Source organism: Penaeus monodon, chromosome 5, assembly GCF_015228065.2.
Source record: "Penaeus monodon isolate SGIC_2016 chromosome 5, NSTDA_Pmon_1, whole genome shotgun sequence".
Classification (NCBI taxonomy): domain Eukaryota; kingdom Metazoa; phylum Arthropoda; class Malacostraca; order Decapoda; family Penaeidae; genus Penaeus; species Penaeus monodon.
This window is the reverse complement of record NC_051390.1, coordinates 55,083,279-55,095,778: the sequence shown is the minus strand read 5'-3', so window position 1 is coordinate 55,095,778 and position 12,500 is coordinate 55,083,279. Positions and strand designations below refer to the sequence as shown.

The 12,500-nt window shown below is 37.0% G+C and overlaps 2 protein-coding genes across 2 annotated transcripts in view; one reads left to right on the top strand and one right to left on the bottom strand.

Annotated features, from left to right (window-relative positions):
* LOC119573383 overlaps window positions 1–3,815 on the top strand; it is a 6,854-nt gene extending 3,039 nt beyond the window's left edge. The window contains exons 2-5 of the mRNA XM_037920615.1: window positions 806–988; window positions 1,273–1,399; window positions 1,572–1,712; window positions 3,162–3,815. Coding sequence (XP_037776543.1) covers window positions 806–988; window positions 1,273–1,399; window positions 1,572–1,712; window positions 3,162–3,669 — 959 coding nt within the window. The 3' untranslated portion in view covers window positions 3,670–3,815. The remainder of the gene's footprint in view (window positions 1–805; window positions 989–1,272; window positions 1,400–1,571; window positions 1,713–3,161) is intronic.
* Window positions 1–12,500, bottom strand: part of LOC119573382 (cytosolic carboxypeptidase 1-like) — a 61,103-nt gene that overhangs the window by 22,241 nt on the left and 26,362 nt on the right. The window contains exons 7-16 of the mRNA XM_037920614.1: window positions 8,521–8,664; window positions 8,134–8,349; window positions 7,527–7,781; window positions 7,136–7,304; window positions 6,717–6,851; window positions 5,662–5,770; window positions 5,335–5,491; window positions 4,857–5,104; window positions 4,496–4,624; window positions 4,111–4,289 (exon numbers count right to left, since the gene is read on the bottom strand). Of these exons, the coding sequence (XP_037776542.1) occupies window positions 4,111–4,289; window positions 4,496–4,624; window positions 4,857–5,104; window positions 5,335–5,491; window positions 5,662–5,770; window positions 6,717–6,851; window positions 7,136–7,304; window positions 7,527–7,781; window positions 8,134–8,349; window positions 8,521–8,664 (1,741 nt within the window). The remainder of the gene's footprint in view (window positions 1–4,110; window positions 4,290–4,495; window positions 4,625–4,856; window positions 5,105–5,334; window positions 5,492–5,661; window positions 5,771–6,716; window positions 6,852–7,135; window positions 7,305–7,526; window positions 7,782–8,133; window positions 8,350–8,520; window positions 8,665–12,500) is intronic.

Here is a 12,500-nt window from a genome sequence, read left to right as displayed (position 1 = left end):
TTTTTCTATCTCTCCCTCCCTCTTTCATTCTTTCTCTCTCCCTTTCTTTTTTTCTTTCTCTCTCTCTCTCTCTCTCTTTCTTTCTCTCTCTCACTCTCTCCTTCCTCCTTCTTCTCACTCTGACACTTACCTATTTCTCAATGTCTCATATACCGCATTATAACTTCAATCAAATGATACGATAGAACAGGAAACGATGAACAAACTTTGGCTTCTGAATTCAATATATCCCATTACTATTTTAATACCATTCACTCAATAATAATCCAAAATTTTTCAATTAATTGCAGTCATTTGCTTTCAATTCTATATAATTTAGTTCAAGTTACTTACAACAATGTCTAATATTACTCCCAACATTTTTTTTCAATCGACCTTCAACATTTTTCAACACTTTCTGCATTTCTCAATACACCTTCAGTATTCTTCAATTATCCTTCCGCAATTTGCAACACGCCGACACTCATATTTTTTTTTCCTTTGCAACTTTAACATCCTTGCATTATCTTTCAACATTCTCCAAATGCTCCCTCTACATCTATCAACATTCCTTTTCACACACACACACACACACACACACACACACACACACACACACACACACACACACACACACACACACACACACACACACACACAGCATATCCAGAAACTAGACATTTATTAGACAATTAATAAAAAAAATAATAATAAACAAATAAATAACATAAAATAAAATCAAAAATCAAAAACCCAAACTCTTCTTGCCAACCCCCCCCCCATCATCTCCCCACCCTCATCTCTCCCCTCTCCCCCCACCCCACAGGCCAGAGAATCCAGACCGTGGAACTCGCCGACTCCCGCTACTTCATCTCGAACGCCTCCCCGTACTCGCCGTCCCTCAACTGGTTCCTCGCCTACGAGTACTGCCACACCATCGGCATGGAGCTGCTCTCCTTCCAGGGCATCGAGGAGACCGAGATCATCAACAGTTTCCTCAGTGACAATGGTAAGGGATAAATGCTTTTATGTTTTTTTTTATTTTTTTTTCTTGGTCATCGTGAGCGCTTTGATTAGCTTTAGTGCATCGCTTTTCTTTTTTTTCCCTTAGCGTTTTGTTTTGTGCGTCGCTGATTCAGTTTTTGAATGATGCAATGTATATATGGATAGGTGTGTGTGTGTGTGTGTGTGTGTGTGTGTGTGTGTGTGTGTGTGTGTGTGTGTGTGTGTGTGTGTGTATGTTGAATAATTCTTAAACGAAAGAAATTAAATATCCCCATCTTCTGCACAAAGGTTACGGTAACAGTGAATACTGGACGAGCGGCAATCAGCTGGGCTCCGAGATGTGGATATGGATGAGCACTGGCCAGCCCTTCAACAACACTTTCAACTTCTGGGGTGCAGGTGGCCCGCCCCTCACGTGAGTTTCTATACATGGCGGTGCACGGTAGCAAACGCTGCATAAAATGTGCAAAGTACCGCCACATGAAGCACCCTGTATTAGTACAATCTCTATCTCTCAAACTGTTTAAAGTTTTCCCACTTACAATAAACCACACCCCCTTTACCCTCCCGACTTTCTACTCCACCAGGAAATCCCAGCAGTCATGTATGAGCCACCAGACGGGCACCTGGTCTCCCCAGAACTGCATGGACCCCAAGCACTTTATCTGTGAACAAACGCGTTGCTTCTACTACAATTACGTGACCACAAACCGCCGTGCATCACAGGGGTAAGAGCAGGTAATATTTAAAACAGGCTATTTGTAGGGTGCTGGGAATGGCTTGCATGTGTCTCCCACTGCACGAGGTGAATGTGGGATTATTATAGGTAAATTTTAAACTACCGCCATCTTCAGCGAAGACTAAACCAAACCAATTGTTGAGAGCTTGATCTGGCTTGTAGGTCCCGCAGGTCATAAATGTGAACACCATACCCAACTAAGAAACTACATCTATAATCATCATCTGTTCTGCATCACGAATTTGGATGATGCTTTTCTGTCCAAAGACTATGGAATTGACAACTTAATGCCCTTCTTAACCTTGGGCAAACCTTAAACCCACTCATTTGGGTACTACCACTGTTCCTCGGTGACTCGTTTATAACCGTTATCTTGCTAGAGACGGCTTGCATGTATTCTCCTAGTGCAATTAGGACCCCTTTCTGTAACCATATTACTGTAACTGTAACCATTATCTTATATAGAGAGATTTTAAAGCATGCCCATTATAGTAGGGGAGAGCGCTGAATGAGCTGGTCATTCAAGCAAGTTTAGGGGTCTACAGATGTAGAGTAAAAGCCATGAGACAGGACAGTGTCCTGCAGGTCTACAAAGAGGATGCGTGCATAGATATCAAAAGGCAAAGCCACTGACACACTCTGCACCTAATATGAAGGTGTGTTAACGCCATTCCCAAACTCTGCCATGGCTCATAACAAACATTATCTATGATGTCCACTGTGAAGAGGGCAGTGAGTCCCACTGCCACCAGGAGAGAGAACAGACACACTTCCCTAGAAAGGAACCATCAACCACTGGCAAGCTGGTGAAGAAGGTATCCCTGATGCTTTCTCCAAGGCAACTAGAGTACGAAAATGAAATTCTGACCTCCACAATACTCATTCAGTTATGATGATCACAAGAGACAACTCTTATTAGCTACTAAAGATTGGGCCATGTGTATGTGGCCCAGGTGAAGCTTGCCTTAGCAAATTTCAATAAACTGTCTTGCATGTGCTGCCTTGCTGCATGGGTTAACAACTTTTTTTGTTAATTAGTCAATTAGGTTATTTTAACAATAATAATAAAAAGGAGCTTAATTTCCAACCCTTCACTGCATTTTATATAATGCTTCTAGGGAATTATAAAATATATTTAAGTATAGCTTTCTGTATCTTAAGTATTCAATCGAAAACAATTTATTTAATTCTGATGCTCAAAAAGACCAGGAGTCATTAATATTACACACATTATATATGCATATGAACAACAGCATTCAACATTTAACTTACACTCACTACCAGCATGAAGGAGAGATAAGGAAGTGCAGAAATGAAAATTATAGAAATAAAATTTACCATCATCTACTATCTGTCTATCTATCTATTTGTCTGTCAATCTAGGCATCTATCTTCACTCCAGGAAATGCTCTAATTTTCATGGTATTCCCTAACGCAGCACCAACACAACAGCTGGCATTCCCGGGTTCCCAGCAAGTCCATCTCTCCGCCCAGTTAGTCCTTTGAGACGCCCTTCCATTCCTACCCCAACGAGTGTCGTACAGAGTGACCCCCAGACACAGCCAGCGGACACACAGAACCCACCCGCAATTAACGAGACGCTGCCAAGAGATGACCAGCTCACATCAACACCCATTGCAAAGCTCATGTCAACTACAATCTCACCCGAGGCAGACGTCAAAGTCATGCCCGTAGAAGCTCCTCCTCAACAGGATCCAAAAGAGGTGCCAGTGACGTCCCCACCTGAAGCAACTGCCAGCGAGCCTATAGTGATTGCAAACAACGAAATCCTCCCAGCAACTATGAACAGCGAGTTCCGCCTGCTGCAGCCTCCCACAAAGGATTTTGATGCAGAGGCTACTGAAGAAACGTCCACTGCAAACGTGAGACTTCTGAGCAGGCAGGAGACCTTCAGCTGGGCTCTTAAGGATTCTGGTTCTCCATAACAGAGTAATCAACTTTCTTGTAAATCAACAACAATCTAAACCATGAGTGCATTATAACATGGATCCTACTCCACCACTTCTTTATTCTGCATTTGTTATGTTACTGTTTCTGAGGGTGCATTGTTAATTACATGTGTATAAAGGTACCACTCTTTGATTTCTTCCTTTTCATAAATACACAAATCATGTGAAAGAGGATATGTCGCATCAACTTTAAGCTCTCGCAGTTGGAGTTGCTAACATGCAGTGTGTTAGATTCTCTCATATGGTGGAACATATTTATAACAACATAATTATAATAATAGCAAGACGATGAAACTATCCAGAGCACACACACACACACACACACACACACACACACACACACACACACACACACACACACACACACACACACACACACACACACACACACTCCTTAAACCTTCCTTGAGTACTTACTTTCCATGGATGACGCCCTCTGGGTTGAGCATGGGCACAATCTTGAAAATGAAGTTCTGCAACAGGAGACGCGATGCAGCTGTGTCCGTCAGCAGGTAGTCCAGTATGCCCTCCATGACCCAGGAGGCATTGCTCTCTCCAGGATGCACGCGCGCTGTCAGGAATACCACTTCCTTTTCCTGATGAAGAAGAAAATGAAGAAGAAAAAACAGAATGAAAGTGTATTTTTCTGTCTGGAGACATGCTAAAGCTGATCATCAGTATCATATTTAACTAAAACCATCATAAAAAGATATATATATATTTCAAAGAAAGAAAAATACAATATAGCCAGAAAAAAAGGTTATATTTTCATAACACCTACATAATAACCTACACTGCTTACCTTAACATTTTCTTTGGTAGTAATAGTCAAGAGGGGGACTGGATTCCCATTAAGTGTGTGACATAAGGACTGGTTACTGTAGAAGATATCACTTGCTCTTTCTATGGAATCTTGTTTATTTAAGTAGGCCTATTAAAAGAGAGTAATTTCCATCATTAAAAGGTTATATGACGGTAATATATTATCAATATCTGCTCAACGGATGGAATAACTATGGCATTAGCCGTAACTAACATTCTTAAAAAAAAAAAAAAAAAAAAAAAAAAAAAAAAAATCCATTTCTCTAAATCAAAATATACACAACTTGAAGCAATTGTCACAGTTCACAAAGCATGAAAACAAAATCATCCAAAAATCATACCTGCAACTGTGTATATGTGTACGGATAATGATAAGCTAAATAGCACACGTCATAAGCATGAGGAAAAGTGACGGTGAAGGTAGCTGTATAATAGCACTTGTTGACCGACTTCTTGAAGCGCACATTATCGTGGCTTTTCGGTATCCGCGAGTAGTGGTTTTTGTGGTAGCAGATGTCTGTCCCTGTGCGGACCCAAGCACCCCTGCCTTTTATGGCTTCACGCACGCTAAACATGACCGGCTTCATTCCTGATGGGGAGAACAAAGGACAGCCTTAAAAAGAGTAGAGTACTGGAGATGAGGTTTTATCAGGTTGAATGCCATGGTCGACAGGTGCATTAGCTATACTGTTTGTACAAATTTTGATCTTCATGGTTTAAAAGACAAATTAAGAAAAAGCCTGGTCATGGAATATGCATATAAAAAAACTGATACATATAGAAAAAACTGTGGACGTTATATCATGGAATGGAACGTACCATAATTGAATTCACTATTTGGCTTTTCATTGTTTATAATATTGAAGACATATGGTGTGTGTGCCTCCATATTGCTGACTTCGAAATAGAACCACTGGTGGTGATGCGAGGAGTTAACATCAGCATTTAGAATCAAATCATATTCAGTATTTGATGCCTGAAATGGAAGAAGAAAAATTTTCAACACCTCAGCCAAACTCTCCTTAAATACGAAACTCCAACAGAGTAAGAGACAAAAAAATAATAATAATAATAATTATAATAATAATAAAAATAAAAGCACACATATAAATTATATCAAAATGAAATGATCGTCACAAAACTCACCTGAATTACTCTGCGTAAATTGCCGCTCTCAAATCTTGATTCAAAATTCAAGTGCTGGACCGAGACGTCACGTTTGCCAACGCGTTTCTCATCCCAATTACCCAGAGATCTAATAGAGAGGAAAGCCACATTACACTTATGAATAACATGTGGCTCATTACAATGAAATCATATTCTATGATCTAATAAAAACTAAACAATATTTCAGAAAAAAAAAAAATGTAATGGAAAGATTTCACAAAGAAGAGTAGTGTTTCCTCTTGATTATTCTTTGGGAAAATGAATAATTAAATAAGTAAATAAAGTGAAAAATAACCACAGTTAACAGGGATCTATAGAGGTTCATGGAAACTAGGGCTGGATGGGTGAATCCAGGTTATTTATATATATATATATATATATATATATATATATATATATATATATATATATATGTATGTACATATATATGTATATATATATTATATACATATACATACACATATACATATACATATACATATACATACACACACACACACACACACACACACACACACACACACACACACACACACACACACACACACACACACACGTACGTACACACACACACACACACACACACACACACACACACACACACACACACACACACACACACACACACACACACACACACACACACACATATATATACATATATATATAAATATATATATATATATATACATATATATATATATATATATATATATATATATATATATATATATATATATATGTATATGTATATGTATATGCATATGTATATTTATTTATATATATATATATATATATATATATATATATATATATATATATATATATATATATATATATATATATATATATATATATAATACACACACACAAATATATTTGTGTGTGGGACAAAAGGTTGCCCATGGTGGAGTTCCCCTCCCTATACACGCCAATATTCCTCAAACCCTAAATATCTCAGAATATAAAAAATTAATGAAATCTAAATACACCTTCCTTTTGTAGATAACAATAAAAAATAATAACATTCTCACCTGCTGTTATTACTGCTCGGGGTAATGAGACGTCTCGAATGTTCTGACTCCAGGAGGTAGTCTAAGTCGTACACAACACGTTCCATGTAGACCTCTGGATGGAGCACTCTCTCCACAGTTGCAATGGCCTTATTCCTGTAATGGAGAAGGGAAAACACTGTTTAAGGTCATATTTTAACCAAATTAAAGGGAAAATACACTAAAGTCTCATAAAATTGTTATATATCATATAAATCATATAAGTTTGAGTTAATATCTAAGAAAATGAGATATATAATAAATATCAAACCAAGCACATTCCTAGACAATATCTTCGAACTGATGTCTAATAAAATACTTAAGGAAATCCCATCTTAAAATTTCCCAACAATTCTCCCTCTCCCTCTCTCCCTCCCTACCCCCTTCCTCTCAAAACTTGCCTGCACACTCTTCTGTCCTTCTCATAGAGTTCCTCTAAGTGATTGGGGCCACGAGCACCAACCATGTCAGGATAAGCCACTTTGACGAAGTTAATAATACTCCGCGTGCAGTCAGAGGCTCTTATGTAACGCTCATTGTGGCTCTCTGGGATCACATCATTAAGGGCACCTGAAATGTGGTTGTATCATAAAGAAACTACTGAGAAAAATGTTCAAAGTGCTAGAAATGCTCAGTGACATTCTTTACTCAGTTGGATTATCCTTTAATGATTAATCGAACATGAATATCACTGCTTTGAAAGGATTACTGAAATTGTTATTACCTTAATGAATATACAAAGACCCTCTTTCACATGTAACAAAAAGAGAGAAACAGATATACTCTACATACCTCTTCTGATTGGAACTACAACTTCCTTAAACCTTGTACCGCTGGCAATGCGGAAATTGAAAAGCTCAGGGAACAGGTGTGCTAATTTCACCAGTTCCTCCATTCTCGGCTTCTGTGGGCAATAATCAGAGGCTAAATCTATTCCTTTGAAGTCCTGAGAAAGTTCAAAGTCCTCCTCTTCATCCTCGATTTCCTCTTCTGCCTCTTCATCTGAAGAATCCATATCTACGCCTGGAGTTGCTTCGCGGGACCTGTCTGTTATGGAATATGTAAATGTATGAGTTGTATTTTTGAAAATGATTTATAGTTTATTTTATGTAGCTAACTGCAATTTTTAAATCATACTAAGGAGAAACAGAGAACACTTGTATAACAGATTGTGCCCCTCAACAAAGTAATAAATGATATACAGGAAGACATGGATAATTTAGGCAATAATCTAAATATGGTTTTGTCAAAATTGATTTTAAAAATATTAATGGAAAACACCTCTTAAAAGCTAAATATCCTCCACACCCCCTAACTTGCTTGACATCCTCTTGACACCCTCCCAGCATGGACTTACTGCTGCACACTGACACCTAACGCCCTCTGCTGGCCCCCTTACCTGAGCTTGTTTCGGATCCCTCCCTATTTGGCACTTGGAAGGTGAATGCCCCCCAGCTGGAAGACACTGGTAGTTCTCCTTTGCTGATACACTTCAGGAAAACGTTGGTGGCATTTGCGAGGTTATTGTCAAACTTCTTGTCTGCTGGACAGGACTGTATGAAACGCTGTGTGATTTCAACACCATTAAGTGCCACCACAGCTTTTCGACCATGTTCTGAAAAATTGCAGATGTTTGATATATTAATATTTTTTTCTAATATCAACACTAAAGAAAAAAAAAGAATATATCCCCTTCTAAAACAGGACACCATTATTCATAGTCATTAATATCAACATTCACCAAACTTTCTTTTTTTTCCCCCATTTCTTCTCATCAAATACTTACTGGAATCACACATGTGTGACAAAGTGCCAAGTATTCCCTTAATGACCTTGACCTGGTGTCGCCGCTCAATCTTCTCCCACGCGTCCAAGATGGAGAGAACACGCTGCAGTCCCGTTTCTCTTACCAACCGAATCACATTGCTCTCTGGTGATTTAGATTCAGTAATTAACGGGTGAATGATGAGCTCTCATGTCAGAGCCAATAAACCAAGGTTAATGCTGGATAAGATGCCTTTGTAACCTTATGGCTTGACAAAGACATCTATCCTTAATTTCTTCCTCTTTGTACCTTTTCAAAATGAACTGCACATAAAATCTTCCTGTAACTAAGAGCAATGTTTACATGGGAAAGGAAACAATGGTTTTTATTCCGCAAAACTCAAAAGCTATGAAAAAGAAGGGGAGGGTCTTCATACATGGACTTTTGGAAGAGTGTGACACATCAATAAGGATAGAACCTTGTTTTAGAATGTCTGTTTTATGCCAGCAGACACCTCTCGTTAAAGATCAATACACTTGATTAATCACATGTTTTATAATCACATATATTAAAGTGGTCATATTTATACCTGTCTTTCAAACATTATTAGTCTTTGAAAAATATTTTTCTGTTTCCTAATCTTGGCAACAGAAGACAAAATAAAGAATCTTCGAGGATTAAGTGAACTGTTGTTTTACACGTCTTATTTTGTAACCTGTGTTTACATTCCCTGGAAGGATAATTCAGTTTTTGAAATGGCGTGTGTGTGTGTGTGTGTGTGTGTGTGTGTGTGTGTGTGTGTGTGTGTGTGTGTGTGTGTGTGTGTGTGTGTGTGTGTGTGTGTGTGTGTGTGTGTGTGTGTGCATGTGTGGTGTGTGTGTGTGTGTGTGTGTGTGTGTGTGTGTGTGTGTGTGTGTGTGTGTGTGTGTGTGTGTGTGTGTATATATATATGTATATATATATGTATATATATATGTATATATATATGTGTATATATATATATATATATATATATATATATATATATATATATATATATATATATATATATATATATAATGCCAAGTGAGGTATTGTACATTACAGATTCAAAAGTATGAAAATTAGTCACAGAGTCTATACATTGCAAATTATATGTTTTTCTTTGTACTTACCCCTTATCTGTAACTTGCTTCAGCCAAAGCTGATTATGTCAGTAATTCTACCTGAGTATGCTGAATGCTACATAGGTTTCCATGCAATCTATTACACAGTTAAAAATGTAATATAAAAATCACACCAGCTTCAACTGCCAAAATATAACTATTGTCTACTCCTCTTTCACACAATATGCAAAATTCTTAAGACTAGATTTTTTCCCTTATTTTCAGACAGATGCAAGTTTCTTATTGCACTTAGTTTTAGTTCTTTACTTCTTGTTAACTAAGAAAAAAAAAACAGCTTCAAAGATCATTGCAAAATGGACTGTGAAAAACTACACACTTTTTACCCATTTTTGGTTGAAATGGATATGAATACAAATTAATAATTTCACAAGGCTGGATGTATAATTAATGTACTCTACTCTTTATCGACATCTGATAAAGAAAGATTTCTAAACATTCATAACTTTATCTTGCCTTGTGAAAATATAAATTCTCACTCATACCTTTTCCAACAGAGTCGTAATGAAATGTGTCAGAATTTTCACTTGTATCTAGCATCAGCACAGGGCAGGACCGTGAATCTTTTGAGTCTCTGGTATTTAATCAGCAACTTGGCAATATGCTATTTAAATCAAGCAAGCCTGTATATGATGCCACAGTATATTCATCATATCACAGCTTGTTTAAGATTTAGACTATATGGCCACAGAGATTTTTTTTCTTCTATCTCTTAACTGTATTAAATGTAATTCTATGTAGTTAGAGAAGCCAGTTACCTAAGATGTTAATACCATTTTACACAAGATTCAACCCAACTGTTCAAGGATCTGTAGATGTCTTAGGCCCCCAGCAACAGGAACGGCTACTGAAACCCCCGATCATCAACGTCTGAATGTCAAGCACATCAGTCTGAGCTTTATTCATCCTCCGAATACTTGAGCAATGGGTTTTCCACACGACACCAACAACAACAGCAACCACCAGTCGAGAGAAACAGATCTTGTGACTGAGAACCTCCCTCCATTCCCTGCGTAAATGGACGAGGCTTAACATGCATTTTCATCCACACAGTACAAGCACCCTTACCAAAGAAATAATTAAGAAGGGCCTGGAGTTTTTGGCCGTTAGCCCGTACAATGGCTGCAAGGCGGGGGCTCACATTCGCTACAGAGAAAAGTGTTTGCCAGTGACATACAGTTAGAAAGGAAGAAAGGAAATATGTGTAACGCTACCACTGCACCGATCAGCTGCATCCATTCTCATCTTCCTGTGCAAACTCATCGCATTTCCGAGACAATAATAATAATAATAATAATAATAACGATAATGATAATAATAATAAAAGTTCTGTTTTTTTGTAATTAACGATTGAATCAGGTAAAGATACTCCCAAACTTGCAATAATAAACTGCGATGAGCTTGACTTTAAAACGGGTGAGAACAGATCAAGTGCAGAAAAAAAAACACTAAGATGAAAAAATAACAGAGTCAAAGGAGGGAGAGAAACGTCCTTGAATAATTAGTAGTAAAGGAAATTCAGGAACCTGCTGGGAGAAAAAAAAAATTAATAAACAAAAACAAAACTCAAGAGAAACAAACTTCAAAATAAATGACAGATGGAGAGATTAATGGAGAGAGAAAAAGTATGTAAATAAAACTAAAACCCAGATAAGTTTAGCCCATTTCTTTACACTCATAGTTTCCAGTAATACCACCGTCATGTAGCCTTTTTAAAGAAATGTAACATGAATTAGACATGATAACATTACAAACTGTTTAGATACATCTTAACTATCTGTTTAAGCCGTTTCTATACCTAAAATGGAAACAGAGATTAGGGTTACTTTCATTCCTTTATTTTTAAATTACGTTTACAGTGATTAACAACATGAAAACAAATCTCATGAGTGAAGTTCCAGATATCAGTATTCAGGTAAGCATCTTGATTTCTAATAATATACCTTATCATTGAACACAAATAAATACTTTTTTATACGTTTTATCATTATGTAGCCACTGATTCCTTTTAAGACTACAATGTTTTCTGTATATTAAATTTTCCCTTGAAACTTGAATAAACAAATAAGTTCCTTCGTTTCCTCCGGCACGTCGTTGTGTATATTTAGACAAAACACACACACACCATGCTTTACAGGTTCTTGCATATCATAAACCAAAAGAGAAAAAGGAAAGAAAAAAAAAAGAGAGGCAAATAACATAGACATGAGATTAGTTGAGGAAGCAAATAAAGAGTAAACCTGACAAGCGAAAATGAACATAATAAGAAGAAAACACCAGGAAATTAATCTCTAAAATTGGTACAAAAGAAGGGGTATCAGCTCTGCTTGCATATGACCTAAAAGCAAATAAAAAAAAGATAAAAATTTATCATGAAATCGAATTCACAGTAAAACCTCAAAAATAACTTGTACATGCACATGAACACTCAGCTTTTCAACACAATACTGACTGTTCCTTTAATAACATGACAGGAAAGAGAAAGTTGTAAATGTAACTTTCAACAGGCTAAGGAATTCCATTGTCACAGCTCTCTGTCATATGATTTTAGAGAAAATTTATATACCAAACAACTAACTTCTCTAAATCACATAATAATTTCAAACCGAGTGAAAATCATTAAAAAAAGTAAATAATAAAACACACAATAAAACTATCACACACCCATCTGTGACAATGCAAAAATTAGCTGTATCTTTTGAAACCTTAAAATAGTAAATATATAGCCAATGGAATATGATGAGATTTTACTGAAAAGGGGTACCTATTACACAAACTTAATAAAAGTAATTTGAAATGCCATAAATCATATCACCCCGATATCAAAAAAACCTTAGA